Raw genomic sequence first — 16,694 nt, 5'->3', positions numbered from 1 at the left:
ATGCCATGGCCTGGGCGAGTCTATTTTGAAGAAGTGGCTCTCAAAAGAAATTTCAATCGTCGTAACCGTTGCTATTTGGCTGTTAACTAATGAGTTTGCCGATCACTGCTCTAGCTCAGTTTGGAGTTCCTGGAGGATTAAGACTTGCAGGCTTTCCCATTTGGGACCCTGATCATGGGCTTGGAGGCTCAGTCCATATTTATACATACATACATACATACATACATACATTTTTATTGATTTCAGAGAGGAAAAGAGAGAGGGGGAGAGAGAAACATCAATGATGACAGCAAATCATATATTGGCTGTCTCCTGCATGGCCCCCACTGGGGATTGAGCCTGCAACCCTGGGAGTGTGCTCCGACTGGGAATAGAACCACCTCTTGGTTCATAAGTCATTGTTCAGCCACTGAACCACACCGGCCGGGCAGTCCATATTTATAGATGAGAGGACGCATACAGGTGATTTAGAGACACTGGGTGAGGTGCGGGAGTGCACATGTGGGATGACAGAGAGAGATAGACAAAAAGAGAGAAAGAAGACAGACAGAGAGAGACAGAGATAAAGAGAGACAAAAATTAAAAAGGCAGGAGGAGAAAAGGAGAGAAGTAGAAAAAGAAAGCAGAGAGAGAAAGGCAGGTACAGAGAGATGCCGCAACGAGGCAGAGAGACAGTAACAGAGATGAGATACAGCGAAGAGAGAGATGGAGACTACAGAAAGAGATGATGCAGAGAAAGATAAACACAGCGAGGCAGGCACAGAGAAGAGGGAACACAGACCAAGTTCAAGAGTGAGGAACGAGAAGCAGCTTGGCCTTCAGGCCCAAGCCCTGCCCCCCCTGGCCTCAGCCTCCCGGGTGCACCTCCCTTACCGGAGCGGTTCTTGCTGTTGGTGAGGATGTCCTGCAGCCGCTCCTGCAGCTTATCCGCCCGCTTCCTCTCCAGGTGCAGCTGACGCTTGAGGTCCTTGAGCTTTGGGGAGACAGGGGGGAAGATGGGGGTTGAGGCCCAGCAGGGTCACAGGTGGGGGGATGCACAGCAGGAGGGGCTGGGCTGGGACACCCCCCATCTTACCGCAGCACTGCCCTTCTTCTCTAGGATGCGCTGCCCGTCCACGGTGTCCTTCACCTCCTGCGTGATAGAGAGAGTACTGCTAGTGATGCCAGGCTGGCTGCGTGCGCTGTGCTCCCTCTCCCTGCCCCGCTGTGCTCCCTCCCCACCCCGTTACTGCAAGCTGAGGCCAGGGGTGCATCTGGGGGCCATGGAGGAAGCAGTCACCTGCTTCAGGTTGCTGATGGTCTTCAGGTGAGAGTCGCGCTCCTCCTGGGCCTGCTGGAGCTGATCCATCACGCCCTGCAGTTCCTCTTCCTTGCTCTGTAAAGCAGAGAGCAGCTCAGGCCTCACACTGGGAGACGGTCCCACGGCCTCTCCCTCCCTGGAGAGGAAGGCTACCATGCAATAGTCACCTTCAGCTCCTTAGCATGCTCCTCCCGACACTGCTTCAGGGCGTCCTCTTGTTCCTGCTGCTGCTGCTGCAGGGATTCCTACAAAACAAGTCCCGAGCCTCGCTGTGAACTCCAGAGACCATCACACCCAGTGATGCCGGTGAGAGACCCCGGCAGGGGGCCCCAGGTACACAGAGAAGACACTCCTGCAGGGAACACTGTGTGCCTTTAGGCGGTACACAGAAGTGTCACGGCTGTTCGCATCCAAGACTGACATTTGCATTTACATTTTATTTAATAAGCCCGGCCGGTGTGGTTCAGTGGTTGAGTGTGGATCCATGAACCAGGAAGTCACATTTCAATTCCCAGTCAGTCAGTATACATGCCCGGATTATGGGCTAGATCTCCACTAGGGGGTGTGCAGGAGCTAGTCAAGCTATGATTCTCATCACTGATGTTTCTATCCCTTTCTCCTTCTCCCTTCCTCTCTCTGAAATAAACACACACACACACACACACACAACACAGCATTACTGCAAGCCAGGAATGTTAGAAAGATTTTACATATGTTAACTCATTTTATATTATATATTCCCCTCTCCAGAATACTTAGTAGGTGTTGTTATTATCCCTTCTTTACTGATGATGAATACAGGCTACAAAGAAGTCAGAAAACTTGGCCAAGGTCACACATCTAGAAAGTGGGATTGAGTCCACTTTCTAGATGTGTGACATTGGCCAAGACCTTGACTGGCTCCAGCATTTTTGCTCCTCCCTGCTCTGTGACACTGTTGCTTATGTATTATGATGAGTTTGCCAGAAAATGGCAGTAAAAGTTTTTTGTTTTTTTTTAACCAAATGAATATATTACAATAATTTCCTGACAGAAGTATGATTTCAGAAGGTGCCTTTTCAAATGTGCAGATTTGACATTCTGCCCTATTATTATTTTTAATATATTTTATTGATTTTTTTACAGAGAGGAAGGGAAGAGGGATAGAGAGCCAAAACATCGATAAGAGAAACATCGATCAGCCGCCTCCTGCACACTTCCTACTGGGGATGTGCCCGCAACCAAGGTACATGCCCTTGACCAGAATTGAACCTGGGACCCTTCAGTCCGCAGGCCGACGCTCTATCCACTAAGCCAAACTAGTCAGGGCCTGCCCTATTATTTTAAAAAATATATTTTTATTCTTTTTTATTGATTTTTTACAGAGTGGAAGGGAGAAGGATAGAGAGCTAGAAACATCAATGAGAGAGAAACATCGACCAGCTGCCTCCTGCACACCCCCTACGGGGGATGTGCCCGCAACCAATGTACATGCCCTTGACCGGAATCGAACCTGGGACCTTTCAGTCCGCAGACCGACGCTCTATCCACTGAGCCAAACTGGTTTTGGTATATTTCTATTCTTTTTTTTTTTTTAAGTATATTTGTATTTGGTATTTGTATTGATTTCAGAAAGAAAGGAGAAGGATAGATAGAAACATCAGTGATGAGAGATAATCACTGATGAGCTGCCTCTTGCACGCCCCCTACTGGGGATCTAGAATCGAACCTGGAACCCTTCAGTCTTCAGGCTGATATTCTATCCACTGGGCCAAACCAGCTAGGGCAGGTGTCGGCAACCTGCGGCTCCGGAGCCGCATGCGGTTCTTTTCGTTAAGTGAAAAAATCCTTTTTCTGCACGATCCGGTATATAGCATTAAGGTAAGAAACAATATATGCAGTGTTATATTTGTTTTAAATGTCGCAATGGTTTTGCAGCTCCCAGGTTTTTTTTTCCTTCGAAAACAGGTCCAAGTGGCTCTTTATGTCTTAAAGGTTGCCAACCCCTGAGCTAGGGAGACATTCTGCCTTATTGATGGCCATTGCCGGATGCTCTCCACTAGGCTGTGCTAGTGAGCCAGGGAATCTCAGAAAGTTCCAAGGCCTGACCACTCCTTGTCCCCTGGTTTCTCATGTCCCCTGACCAGGCCCTGTGCCTCCCTCACCGGGCCCCACTCACCTCAGCCTCCTTCAGGCGCCGTTCAAACCAGCCCTTGGCTCCATCCATGGAGTGTACTTGAGCTTGAAGCTCTTCCACTGTCTGCTGGAGACTTTCCAGCTCCCGTGTGCGGGCCTGGGGAGGACAGACTGTCATGGGCCAGGCAGGTGGAGGAGCAGGCACCATCCCCTGGCCCATCAGCAGTGCTGTGCTCCTGTTTGAAAGGTGGACTTGCATCATCATCTACCCACTCACCTTCTCCTCGCGGATCTGGGCACGGAGCTCCTCCTCCTGTCGTTTCTTGTCCTCATGCAGCTCCCGGAGCTCACGCTCATAGCGGGCACGCACCCCCAGCACCTCCTTCTCATGCCGAAGTCGGATGGCTCCTAGCTCTTCCTTGTGCTGGGACTTCTCCTGCAGTGTCTCCATTGCCAGCTCATCCAGCATGGCCTTCCGCTTCTCAGCACTCTGGGGACCAGGAAGGTGGAGCAGGGGGATGTCAGTCAATATTCTCCCAAAGAAGGTCTACTGACCGCTCCTCAGGCCCGAGGAACAAGCCAAACTCCACCTCTCCCCCAGCCCCACACAACTGGCTGCTCCTCACCCATCCTCGTGGAACTGGTCCACTTCCCATCCCTGCCTTTCACCATGAGTTGGGTCACATCGCCTGCCCCATCCCCGTGAACCAGGCTAATCCCGCCTCTTGAAGTCTTCCCAAGTGCCCACCTTCCGAGCATCCTGTAGTTCCTGGGTCAACTGTTCCTTCTCCTGACTGGTTTCTTGAAGTTGTTCCAGCAGCCGACTATTGGCCCGTAATGACTCCTAATGTGGGGCAAAGGGGGTGAGTTTGATAAAGGGCTCCCAAGAGGTAGGCACTTCCAGTAGAACATGAAAAGTGAGCATTGTCCTCTGCGTTTCTACATGAGAAACAGGACAGATTGCTAGCTGCTTTCCAGCGTTCATTCTCCCTCACATCCCTAACAATAGACTTTCTGGTTGGGCACATGCTGCTCTAGCTGATGTTTCCCTGCCTCCCTCACAATGAGGTGCAGCCACAGTTAACAGTGGTGAGTGTAACATAGGTTGTAAAGGAAAGGGGCATGCTGGGCCCTTCTCCCTTTCCTCCTTCCTCTCAGATGAAATACAAACATGATGGCAGGGGAGCTTGAGCAAGCATCTTGGATGCCGAGATAGTCTTGTGTTGAAGGTGGCAGAACAGCAATGCAGACAGAATCTGGGCCATTAGTGATGGATCAGAAGCCATTGTCCCATCCCTGGGCAACCTACCTGGACTCTTACATGAGAGGGAATGAAACTTCTATCTTACTCGGTAGAAACCACTATTGTTCTACTGTCTACTATGGAATCAGAATGGCTTTCCTAACTAACTGAAGATGCTTAGTCTCAGAAAAGGGAAACAACTTGGTCTAGAACACACACATGCTAATACGTTAAGAGAGTCACATCGGAAACAGGGTCCTCCTGACTGCACAGTCTTCCCACTGCACCTCACTGCAAACTCCACTGAGCCAGCAAAGCAAAAGGGAACTAGGAGAAGACAGGTCACGGCCAGAGGTGTCACCTGAAGCTGGGTGTTGAGGTCATCTTTCTGTCCCATGAGGTGCTCATACTCCGTCTGCCGCACCTGCAACTCAGCTGACAGCTGAGCACTCTGTTCCCGGAGCATGTTCAGCTCTTGGGTCTTTGCCGTTTGGATCTAGAGAAAGTAGTGGTGATAGGAAGTGGAGTAAAAGGTTCCTTTCACAGGGTGTGAGCCTCCCAGTTCCAGGGAGACAGGGAGGGAGAGGAAAGAGAGCCAGGAGAGGAGTAATTTCAAAGAGAAAAACAGTGGGAGAAAGATCAGCAGGGAAATGGATAAACATGGTATATTCATACGATGGGAAAGTACACAGAGATAAAGGAACAAACCAGTGCTACATATGACTAAACCTCACAGATATAATGCTGCAAGATGGAAGCCAGACACAAAAAGTAGGTGTATAATTCCATTTACATAAAGTTAAAGGGCAAAGAAAACTAATCTATGTTGCTAGGGGTCAGAGGAGTGGTTATTTTGGAGGAAGTATAGATTGGGAAGCGCAGAAGGGATCTCTGGAGTGCAGAAATGCTGTGTCCAAAAAAGAAAAAAGAAAAAAACAGAAATGTTCTGTGCCTTGATTTGGGTGGTGGCTATATGAAGATAGATAAGTAGATAGATAGATAGATAGATAGGTAGATAGGTAGATAGATAGATAGATAGAGATGATAGATATAGATAGAAAGATAGATAGATAGATAGATAGATAGATAGGTAGATAGACATGATTCAGAGAGTACACTTGAGACTAGTCATGCCTTGTACTGCGCTGGAGAGAAACTAGAATGCAAAGAGGAGTAGGGGTAGATGGTGAGAGAGAAGAGGGTGGGAAGCCAACAGAAAGAAGCTGAGAATGAAACAGAAACAGAGGTGGGAGAACTGCATGAGGTCAGGACTACACTGCCCCACCATGAATCAGAAGCAGAGGGGATGGGACTCCCAACTGTCCTGTACCTGCTCCAGGGCAGCCAGGTTAATCCTCAAGGCCCTTTTCTCATCCAAAAGTCTTTTTACTTGTTCCTTTGCATCCGCACTCTTGATGGACACCTGGTCCCACGCCCACAACAAGTGAGAGAGGGTCCAGAATAGGAGGACAGGCAAGAAAAGACACGGACACACACACACACACACACACACACACACACACACACACACACGAACCACAACCAGAGAAAGCAGAAGCCCTGGGGCCTTGCCTGCCTGTACAATACCCACTGGCACCGCGCCGCCCTTGCCCCCATCTCACTGAGCCCACCGGTATGATGTACCTGATCTTGGAGAGCTCGCAGAGCTGCTGCGTGTTCCAGGCGTTCCCCCTGTCGCTGATCTCTTAGCTCTGCCAAGCTCTGTGGGGACCAGATCAGGGGAGGCCGTTCTAGATCTCAGCCTCCACTGGGGTACACAGACTCCCTTTTTGACCACCTGAAAGCATGTTCCCAGCACTCAAGGGTCTCAAAATACCCAGCCACCAGAGATCTCAGGTTCACCCAGAGGCCTCAGACACCCCTATATCCCAGTTCCAAGCACCTCAGAAAACACCTAGGGTCCTGGTGATTTCAAACTCACTCTGTGAAAGGTCTCACACTCACCCAGATTCCAGTTTGGAGGCCCCCAGATTCTCAGATATACTCAGCCCTCAAGGACTATAGTTTCACCCAGACTCTAGACCCCAACCTCAAATTGTTTCACTCCTCTGACCTCCTATATCCTAGCTCCCAAGAGTCTAAGATCTACCTAAAATCATAACCCCAGACTCTAGAGGTCTCACACTCATAAAGTCTTCTAGTTTCCAGCTCCTAGTGAGGTCTCAGATCGAAAATCCCACCCACCATCTGCCACTCTGGTCCCCAGTCTCCGGGAATCTTCAAACCTAGCTAACTGAAGACCCAGATTTCCCCAGACTTCTGTCCCCAGCTTCTGGCAGCCCTAGACCTACAAACTACCATATTTCCCAATCCATAGGACTTCAGACTCACCTTCTCTAGGGGGAAGCCTGGAGGTTTTACAGTCACCCAAGCCCAATCCTCAGGAGCCTCAGGCCCAACTAGACTTGCTCCAGTACCTAGATGTCTCACCCTCACTAGTTTTCTATTCATAGTCCACAGGGTCTCAGGACCACCCAGACCATGACCCAACTTCCTAGGTGCTTCCGACCCAATACTCTGAGGGCCTCAAATGCACTCAACCTCCAGGCCCAGCAGTCTCATCCTTGAAAGTCTTGTATCTACCCAGCCCATATAGATCTCAAAGTCATCCAACCTCCAGGGAGTTCAGATTCACTCTAATTCCTGGTCTCAGTTCCCAGTGACCACAGATTTCTCCAGACTCCTGTCTCCTTCCCCCCAGTTGCAGATTCATCCTTTGAGATCTCTGCTTCATGTGGACTCCTAGCTCAACTCCAAGGGCTCTTGGGGCTCCCTAGTTCCCATTTTCCTAGCCCTTAGGAGGCCCAGGACCCATCCAGTCCCTATATTTCCAACACAAGAAATCTTAAGACTTCCCAACTAGTCTCCCTAGACCCAGAGCTCCCTAGACCTCCCAGCCCTGGCCCTATCCTAGTGACCTCAGAACCCAGCCCCTCACCTGATTGGCAGCCTCCAGCTCCTGCTGCAGCTTCTGATTTCTAGCCACCTGAGCTTTGAGATCGGCTTCCTTCCGCTGTTGTAATTCCTCAATCTTGTTCCTAAGGGTGATGGGAAGGGGTACATTGACCATGATCTAAGGCCCAATCTCTCAGCTCTGCCCTTTGTAGTCCTAGGTTAACTCTGGTGGGCACTGTCCCTGTTGTCCACCAATACCACCAACCCTGGTAGTTACCGGCTATCATTGAATAGTGTCTCCTTTTCTGTCTGCAGACGGCAAAAACTAGACACATACAGACAGACATAAGTGAGTCAGTGCCATAAGTCAGTCCTCCCTAGTCCCGCCAAATCCCTTCCCCGACTTCTGGGAAAAAGAAATTTACCTTTCTTGTTTCTTTTTCAGTTTTTCTGAGAGCTAGGGTGGAGAAGAGGGTACAAACAAGTATTAACAACCGTAATATTAGTAAAGACAAAAACACACTTAACATTTACAGATACTTCTAAGTTCTTTTTGGAAGCTGAATTTACTTATGCTATCTCATGGAAACTGAGTCCCAGAAGGATTCAGTCATTTGGTTGCCCAGCTGGTCAGCAGCAACAATATGATCTCCCAGCATTTACATCCCCAACATATTGACCAATGGCTACATTATATTGTAGAATGGCTAGGCTGGAAGGCCTGAAAAGCAGGGTCATGATTGCCTTATACAACACTGGGTCTCCAATTCCTAAGATAAGAGCCTGCAGTCTATTAGTTCTTGGATGGATGGATGGGTAGATTGATGGACAGATGGATGACCAAGCAGAGCTGGGAGGACACATAATAAAGGAATGGGGCCCACCATGTACAGGACATAGTGGGACCACTTAGCCCACTCCATATTGAAAGCAACTCTGAGAGTTAAGCTTGAGTCTATTTCACAGACAACAAAACTGAGGCTCTGAGAGAGTACTCAGCCAGCTTTTGTCCTGATGGGGGAAGCATGGCAGATGGGAAAGGAGATAAGGCAAAGGCCAGGGAAAGCTTGGCAGTCCTACCTTAGCAAGTTCTTCTTGTAGCCTGGATGTTTCGGCTTGCTTCGAGCTCTATAGGAAGGGAAAAGGAGGGGGTTGGTATAAGCAAGGGGGAGGTTAGGCCTGTGCCTCCCCCTACCCTCCTGCGTGCCTTCCCCTGCCCTCCTGCCTCCCTAATCTATCAGCCCATGAGACTGTGATGTCACAACCATCTTTATGGGGTCAGGGGCATCTGCCCCACCACCTGGCATCCCAACCCTAACCAACCCAAACTCACCTCCAAGCCCTGTAGTTGCTCCCAGAGCAATTTCTTCTCCTCTTTCTCCATTTCCCACTTTAGCTCCACCTCTGCCAGTGGCATGGGGGACAAGATGGCAGGGGCTTGGCCCTCTGGATGGTCCCCTTGGCCTTCACTGGCAGCTGTAGACTTCCCAGCCTCTTTTCCATAGCGCTCCTGCAGAGCTAGTGGGCAGAACAGAGATATATGATGCATGAGGTGATCTTCGAAGACCCTTGATATGTGTCAAATAGAGGGTGAATGGAGCTTTAACCCCTCAGGCAGCAGAGACCCTGCCCCAAAGACCACAAGCCTACAAAACCAAGGTTCAGCCCCAACCACACAAATCACAAATCTTTTAAGCCCCACCAACTACTGAAATCCTGTCTACCATCAAATTAGATCAAGTTTGTTACCCAAGCCCTGCCCATAGCCCTCCAAGGTCATGCCCACAATCCTCCACTGCCCACTTAGAGCTGAATTTTTCCTATGAACTCCTGATCCCCAGTCACATTCTATAGTCTCCCTCCTGGTCACCAAACTACCACTCACTACCCCACACCCCCCAGCTGCTCTCCAGAAATCCACACATCAGAACCCTCCCACATTCTATCAAGTTTTCTCTCAGCTTTGATCTCAGACCCCACTGACAATCTAGACTTAGATCTTCCCAACATTCCTTCATTCCCCTTCTCTGTTTAGCAAGCATCTCCTTTCTGACGCTCCATTTGCTAATCTGTAAAATCTGCTAGGTATCAGGCACTGAACTAAACTCAGAAAAATCAGAAATGTGCCACCTCTTATCTCTGCTACAGTCGCCCAGGGGACAGACATCATTATACACACTGTAAAGGACGAAGCTTTGGCTCAGAGAGGTGAAATGGCTTGTCCAAAGTCATACACTGGGGTTCATGGCAGGGCCAAGCTAGATTCTGAAGCCTTTCCACCTTTTCCCAGGAGGAAAACTCCCTACTTAAGCCCCAGGGTCACACACATCCCCAGGTGGGCTTCCACACACCTGCCACGTTCTTCTGCAAGGCTGTATTTTCCGCCTGCAGTCTCAGCAGCTCCCCATCCACAATGCTTCCGGCCTGGGCAGCCCCTGCCCTGGAAGCCTCATCCTTCAGCTGCTGGTTTTCCAGCTCCAGCTGTTCCATCTGGCTGCAGAGCTGAGCAGGGGAAGAGCGGGGTGGTGGAAAGGCAGAGAATCAGAATATGTGCTGAAATATACAAAGCACTTGGCCCATGCACTTCCCAATTCATTTAATTCCCATAACACTCCTGTGATGTACTGCTCTCATCATTCACTATCCCCACTTCACAGATAAGAACACTGAGGCACAGATGTTAAATGACTTTCAAATGCACACATCTGTTAAGTGGCAGCCACAGAAGGTTGAGAATACTGAGAACAATATTCTGCTTGTCCACTCCAACCTCACAGTCGTCATCCAAGACCTCAGGCTCCTCTGGAAGTTGCTGGTCCAAGATGTCTGCATCACGGAGAGCCCCACCGCCATCCCTCTTCTGTGGAAGGGTCTGTGTCTGGGAGCCTAGGCACCACAGACAGCTTTTAGGGCATTTCCGGGGCCAGCACTGCCCATAGCCCCATATCACCAGCCCTTGGCCTTGGAGAGGTGTGCAATGCAAATAAAACTAAGCCCGCCCCTTAACTCCTGACTAACATTTCTCACAGCTGATCTGACAAGATCCTTTGTCCCATTTTCAGATGAGAATACTGAGACCCACAGAGAATTTTTATTTCATTGCCTGGGATACTTTCTTCCTTTTTATATATTTTTATTATTTCAGAGAGGAAGGAAAAGGGAGAGAGAGCTAGAAACATCAATAATGCGAGAGAATCATTAACTGGCTGCCTCCTGCACGCTCCATTGCTTGGAATACTTTCTACCCAGCACATTATTCCTTTAATCCAGTTCTACAGGACTGGCTTGTATCCTTCAGTGCTCCGATCAAATGTCACCTTTCAAGTGGTATTCCCTAACACAGAAATTCCAATACCCTCTAGCACAGTCCTCTGTTCCTTTCTTTCTTATCTGCACTGATCACACCTAAATTTCACTGTTTTTAATTCCTTAAAGCTCTGAAAAATTCTGGATCATAAATTTTAATGGACAATTACATTTTCTTTGGTAATATAGGGTAGAAGCACAGACCCTGAAACCATACTTCTTGAATGTGAATTTCTACTCTGATATTTATTAGCTGTGTGATCATAGGACACATTGCTTCCTCTCTCTGGGGCTCGGTTCTCCTCATCTGTTAAACAGGGATACTAGTAAAAAACATCAAACAGGACCTGGTATACAGTAAACACTATATAGCTGTCAGCTATCGGTATTGCTATTATTTGTTTACTATGTTATGATCTTTCTCCCCATCTTACCCCCAGAATGTAAGCTCCCCAAGAGTGGGGACCATTTTGTGCCCCTCACAGCTATTTCCATAACACAGAGCACACAGCAGATGCTAAATAACGATTTGTTGAAGGAACAATTCAGCTGAAATATCTTGGCAAATAAGTGAAGAGAGGCAAGCCTGGCACAAAGGTGTCTCTCTGAGCACTTCCAGTTCCCAGGAGGAAAAGTATGAAGGAGGTTTTCTACCTGGTCCAGGGCCTCCCCCAGGGCAGATGCTGGGGAACATGAGCGGGAATTATGGAGGAACACCTGCCTCTGCCTCAATGTGCAAGGCTGTGTTCTAAGTGGTTTACAGACATTCGCCCGTTCAATCCTCACAAACGCCATGCACGGTAGGTACTGTCTTCATCATCATTTCCATGTTAAACATTTGGAAGCCAAGAAACAGGCAGATCAAGTGTCGGGCTCAAGATTGAAGTAGTAAAAGGGAGAGCCAAGAGTTTAATCTAGGCCTCTTGGATCTTAACTACTCCTTGCTAAATCACCTCTCCTGGAATTGTACCTCCTTACAGTTTGGTGTGTTTTATTTGTATTTTAAGGTCTTAAGCACTAATCTTACATGGAGCCTTGGAAATGACATTTTGTTGTCATAATACATTTTTCCTTAAACACACTAAAATGTAGAAAATCATTGAGCATGAATACATAATAAAGACAAAGAATAAAATATATCTCCCATTGCCTAGTAAGTTTAGATAGCCAGGACAATAAAAACACTGAGGAGATAGAATTATCCCATCCAGTATGAATTCTATAAAACTAGAACACCAGGCTCGTGTCAGGAAGAAAAAAGGGAAGTAGCTTGAACATCTGTCCAGCCTACGTTAAATGTGAACTTTACCCACCAACATTCTGGAGTTCCATAGCATCAGCCCCAAAACATATACAAGGAGATTGAAACGCAGATAAAAGGAATGACTTGTCAGGAACCAGCTGACCCCAGGGCTTGGAATCTTCTAATCACAGCCCAGTAGGTAGCCCCATCTGTCAAACCACTGCCCCCCAAGCAACAAGTTAGGACTTGTTTCAGCACCATGGACAGTGGTCCGGGACCAGCCCCTGTTCAACAGCCCTCAGCTGCCTTCCAGCTTCTGTCCAGGTGGCTCCAACCCCGCAGACCCCCCCTCGGCTATCCCAGGCACCTTGCTGAACTCAGCCATGAGCGTGCTGTTCTGCAAGCGGAAGTCCTCCTCTTGGCTGTGCAGCTTTGCTTGAAGCATTTCATTTTCGCTCAGTAGCCCCTCGACTTCCTGTAGTGGCAGACATGGACCAGGTCTCCAACAGGCAGAAAGGATGGGGAGGTAGGGCAAAGGAATAGAGAGGAAGAAAATGACACGGGTGGGGAGAAGATAGAGTACAGAGAATGAGATGGGCGAAATCAGGAGATACAGGGAGATAGAAATGCCAGGAGGTATAAAAGAGGAGACAGGGACATGAGTCAAAAAGAGTGGGAGGAAAGGGAGGTAGATAGAAATAGGGGAGAGAGGAGGTTGAGATGGGGAAAGGGGATGGATAGGGAAAAAGAGAGGGATGGAGAGATAGAAAGGAAAAAAAGGTAGGAAACAGAGAGATAAGACCAGACAGACCAAGAGAAGGAGAACAGAACAGAACAGAGAGGACAGAGGGAGTCAGGGAAAGAAATGAGTGAGGAAGAGAGAGGAATGGGAGAGAGAGAAACAAAGAGTCATAAAGAGAGATAAAGAAAAGAGAAATGATAGCAGAGATAGGTACAGGTGGGGAGAAACAAAGAGAAGGTTGGGGAGAGAAACAAGAGTTGGAGAGAGAGGAAAGGAAGACAGAGAGAAGGATAAAAAGAAAGGGAGAAGGAAAACCCACAGAGAGAAGCACAGGGTGAAAGATGAATGAAGACAGGTAAACAAAGACAGACACAGTAACATAAGGCAGTGAAATGGACAGTCACAGATGCAAGTGTCCCACAGAGAAAGGCCAGTAGTAGGAGTTCCCAGCATATAACAATATCCCTGCTAAGACAGTTTCCCAGACACATTCACCCATCATGAGTCCTCTTACCTGAGCCTTCTTGCTCTTGCTCAGGGCCTATAGGTGAGGAGTGGGGGAGAGAGAAAGGGTAAACAGGGAGGGTTAAGTATCAAGGGGGGGACAATGTCAACAGGGGTTGGGGGATGGTAGCTTGCATGACAATTTGTAGCCTACAAGAATGATGCAGTGAGTGGCATCCTGCTTACATCCTTTCCTCTGAGCTCTTGAGGCTGTTCATGATTCTTATAATAGTACTTAACCTTTCATGGGCTGGGTCTCCAAGTCTAGACATTGTGGCTGAATTGCTACACCTGTCCAAACAGGTCTATGTGGATCCCTGCCATGCACCAGGGAAACTGCTATTCCACTGCTGAGCAGCTGAGGGCATTGTCAGGTGGGGACAAAGAAAAGCACAGCTCCCTGGCTGCCAGACTTCCTACATTCTGTATTCCTTCATCTACCGTGTATTTCTGGAGCACACATTATGGATAACAATGTGGTATGCATGCAGACAGAGCAGTGAAGAGACAAAAGAAGGCCTTGAATGCCTGGAGGGGCCACAATAGCTTAGATGTGACCTCATCTTCAGAGGACTGGAGAGGTAGGTTCAGTGTCACTTTACCAACAGGAACAGATCAAGGATGGAAAGTAGGAGCAAAAGGCAGGAGAGTGGAGGAGAGGAGGAAGATTCAAAGCAGATCTACCACTAGATTTGACTCTTTAGGTAAATGTTTGTGAATGAGAACAAGTAATTAAAATAAAAAGTGAATTGAGAGTAAATTAAAATTAATCGATACATTAAGCAGGATTAGATGAAATTAGCAAACTAGAGAGATTCCATGCGAATTTTGTGCATGACTAATGACAGCATGTAACATTAGATTTGGTTCTTGGAGGGGCTCACTGGAGCGATGAATGAGTCAGATGGCTCCAGGGTGGGTGAGTGGTGGAGGGAACTACCTTCTGAGCTTTGTTGAACTCCTTATCCAGGTAGGCGACCTTCTGTCGAAGACTGGTGAGTTCTGGTGTGGGTAAAGCAGGGGGTGTCAGCCACAGTCAGTGGCCAGTTGCTGAAAGGTCTTCCCACCAGGCCTCTGAGGTGTCCTCCCTTAGCCTCTGTCCCGCAAACCCACCCCCCTCTAAGGAGACCCTCTGGCTCACCGACGCCATTCTTGCGTAGCTCATCTGAAAGCTGGTAGTTATTTGTTCGGAGTTCCAGAAGCTGAGCCTTGAGTAGGGAAGAAGAAAAGGGAAATGGTTTGGTCAAGAATGTTCCCCTAACTTCACCATGAGGGTACCAATCCCATGAGCCCCACAGACCCTGCTGCCCTCCTTGTGCCTCTTTAGTTGCTCCTTAAGACCTGTGCATCCTGCATCCTAAAAGAGCTTCCAGACTCTCAGCCCCTACCCACCTTCTCCAGTTCTATTTATAATCACAACCAGCTGAACCTCTCCATCTCCCTGCTGCTTCCATCTCTCCTCTTCCAATTCACTACGCACTGACCTAGTCAGGCTCTTGCTTATGTGTGTTCCACGGCTCTCCATGCCCATAGGATAAAGTTCCTCCTCCTCCTTCTGGCTGACCTTGTCACACACTAAACACTGTTCTGTCTTTCTGTCAGGAGTGAGTGTATCTATCCTTTTGGCCAGAGCAAGGGGCAGGGGCTTGCTTTCCTTTCTCTTTCCCAAGGGGAGAAGGCCTGGTAGTCTCTTGACCAATTTCACTGAGTAAAAAAGGGTCCCCAGCCCCAAAAGCTCTCAAAATATGCTCCGTCCCCTTTCAAGGATTGAGGGGAAGTAAATATGAACCATGTCAAACAGCATTCAGATACCTACCAGCCTTGTAGGGCCTTGATGCCAGTTTTTCCCAGAACCAGTCTCCCTTACTCCACCAGGATCTTTCCCTCCCATGCACCAGCCTCCACCCACCTGGTTCTGTGCTAAAGGTCAGAGGGCTTGGCCTCTGCAGAATCTTTCCTGCTTCTGTCCTCTCCCTGACCAGTGATCTGTTTCCCACAGTCTAATCCAATTGGCACCCACCTAGAATTCCTATCCATCAGAGCCCAATGATTTTTCCCTCACTCATGTCATAATGAAATCAATTTTCCTCACCCAAGGGTCCCCACCCCCCTCAAGATCTCCCCAGTCATGATCCAATGGGATGGCCCTACAGTCTTCAGAGATTTTCCTCCACAAGGTTTTGGGTGGTCCAGTTGGATTGCTCTTACCCGGAATCCCCTGTACAAGTTACAGGGGTTGTCCCCTTTCATGTGCAATGACCTCAACCTTCCACCCTCAGGGTTTCTCACACAGGGATAACTGGTTCCCCTCAGAGACCTGTCCTCCCTCAGAGTTCTTCCTCTTCTCCCACAGAACCCTACTCGGGGTTTTCCACTTTCAGAACCCCCCCGCCCCCGCGCCCCCCACCCCCCCCCCCCCCCCCCCCCGCCAACCCAATGGTCTTTCCCAGTAACGAACTCTCTCAGCCATGGCCCACTCTGGTCTTTCAGCCCATCTCAGAGCCTCTGCCCCCATAAAAAATAATCAAGTGGTTAGAGTACCCAGTCAGGGTACCTGTCCAAAGCCCAGTGATCTCCACTTATGGTCCCAAGTATCATTCCTCTGGTCCTCTAACAAGAATTAATGGTATTACTCATTCAGGGACTTCTTTACCCCAGGCCTAATTACCCCTAATCATCCAATGGTACCTGCCCCTTCTTGGGACCCCCTACCAGTACCACACACAGGATCCCCCCTCTTCCAGGAACAATAACATATGGGGTCTTTCCTCAACCCCCTGGCACAATGGTATCTCCCACAAAAATGTCCACCTCCCAGCGGGTTATATTATTGCCCTCTCAAGGGCTCCCCCCATTATGACGTAAATGACCCAACGCCCACTTCCTCTCTAGACAAAATGGTTTCTCCCTCTCAGGATCTTCTTCCCTCGAACCCTAACGTTATCATCATCCACCGGTGGTGTCCCCCCAGCACAGGCCAAAGGTCTTATCCCCTCCAAGTCTGAATAAGGTATCCCCCACTCTAGGACTCTTCCCTCTGCCCACAGGGCTCACAGAATTCAACCCCTTAGAGCCCAATAGTATCTCGGAATCCCATAGCCTCACCACTCAGAGCCTCAGTTTCCCTTCTCCAGGCCAATCCGTTAGACTCAAGGTCATCCCAACCAACCCCGTCTCAGAGCCTGTGGCCTGATCTCTCTCTACTCCGCCCCCAGTAGCCCAGCCCGGTGGTCTTTTCCCTGGTGAGCAGCACCTGCATCCGTTGAAACTCCTCCTCGGACAGAGCTTGCGCCATGTTCCTCCCCCCTCCCCCCCCCCAACAGCT

The 16,694-nt window shown here is 49.0% G+C and overlaps 1 protein-coding gene and 1 long non-coding RNA gene across 6 annotated transcripts in view; one reads left to right on the top strand and one right to left on the bottom strand.

The window, feature by feature from the left end:
• The window catches only part of LOC118731799, a 23,509-nt gene extending 12,823 nt beyond the window's left edge, over window positions 1-10,686 (top strand). Inside the window, exon 5 of the long non-coding RNA XR_006739526.1 lies at window positions 10,232-10,686. This is a non-coding gene — a long non-coding RNA (uncharacterized LOC118731799). The remainder of the gene's footprint in view (window positions 1-10,231) is intronic.
• The window catches only part of GRIPAP1 (GRIP1 associated protein 1), a 22,579-nt gene extending 5,885 nt beyond the window's left edge, over window positions 1-16,694 (bottom strand). Inside the window, exons 1-21 of one of the 5 annotated variants that reach the window (XM_036460539.2) lie at window positions 16,623-16,694; window positions 14,511-14,577; window positions 14,310-14,371; window positions 13,380-13,406; window positions 12,491-12,598; window positions 9,926-10,076; window positions 8,908-9,092; window positions 8,655-8,702; window positions 8,000-8,031; window positions 7,852-7,899; window positions 7,618-7,717; window positions 6,303-6,380; window positions 5,989-6,081; window positions 5,020-5,154; window positions 4,164-4,259; window positions 3,693-3,905; window positions 3,459-3,572; window positions 1,468-1,545; window positions 1,280-1,375; window positions 1,076-1,132; window positions 874-973 (exon numbers count right to left, since the gene is read on the bottom strand). In XM_036460539.2, coding sequence (XP_036316432.1) covers window positions 874-973; window positions 1,076-1,132; window positions 1,280-1,375; window positions 1,468-1,545; window positions 3,459-3,572; window positions 3,693-3,905; window positions 4,164-4,259; window positions 5,020-5,154; window positions 5,989-6,081; window positions 6,303-6,380; window positions 7,618-7,717; window positions 7,852-7,899; window positions 8,000-8,031; window positions 8,655-8,702; window positions 8,908-9,092; window positions 9,926-10,076; window positions 12,491-12,598; window positions 13,380-13,406; window positions 14,310-14,371; window positions 14,511-14,577; window positions 16,623-16,664 — 1,930 coding nt within the window. In that variant the 5' untranslated portion in view covers window positions 16,665-16,694. The remainder of the gene's footprint in view (window positions 1-873; window positions 974-1,075; window positions 1,133-1,279; window positions 1,376-1,467; window positions 1,546-3,458; window positions 3,573-3,692; window positions 3,906-4,163; window positions 4,260-5,019; window positions 5,155-5,988; window positions 6,082-6,302; window positions 6,381-7,617; window positions 7,718-7,851; window positions 7,900-7,999; window positions 8,032-8,654; window positions 8,703-8,907; window positions 9,093-9,925; window positions 10,077-12,490; window positions 12,599-13,379; window positions 13,407-14,309; window positions 14,372-14,510; window positions 14,578-16,622) is intronic. The other 4 variants (XM_036460540.2, XM_045570382.1, XM_045570383.1 and 1 more) reach the window with 4 other exon arrangements.

This window comes from Pipistrellus kuhlii, unplaced genomic scaffold (assembly GCF_014108245.1).
Source record: "Pipistrellus kuhlii isolate mPipKuh1 unplaced genomic scaffold, mPipKuh1.p scaffold_m20_p_32, whole genome shotgun sequence".
NCBI lineage: Eukaryota > Metazoa > Chordata > Mammalia > Chiroptera > Vespertilionidae > Pipistrellus > Pipistrellus kuhlii.
This window is presented reverse-complemented; position numbering and strand designations above follow the sequence as displayed.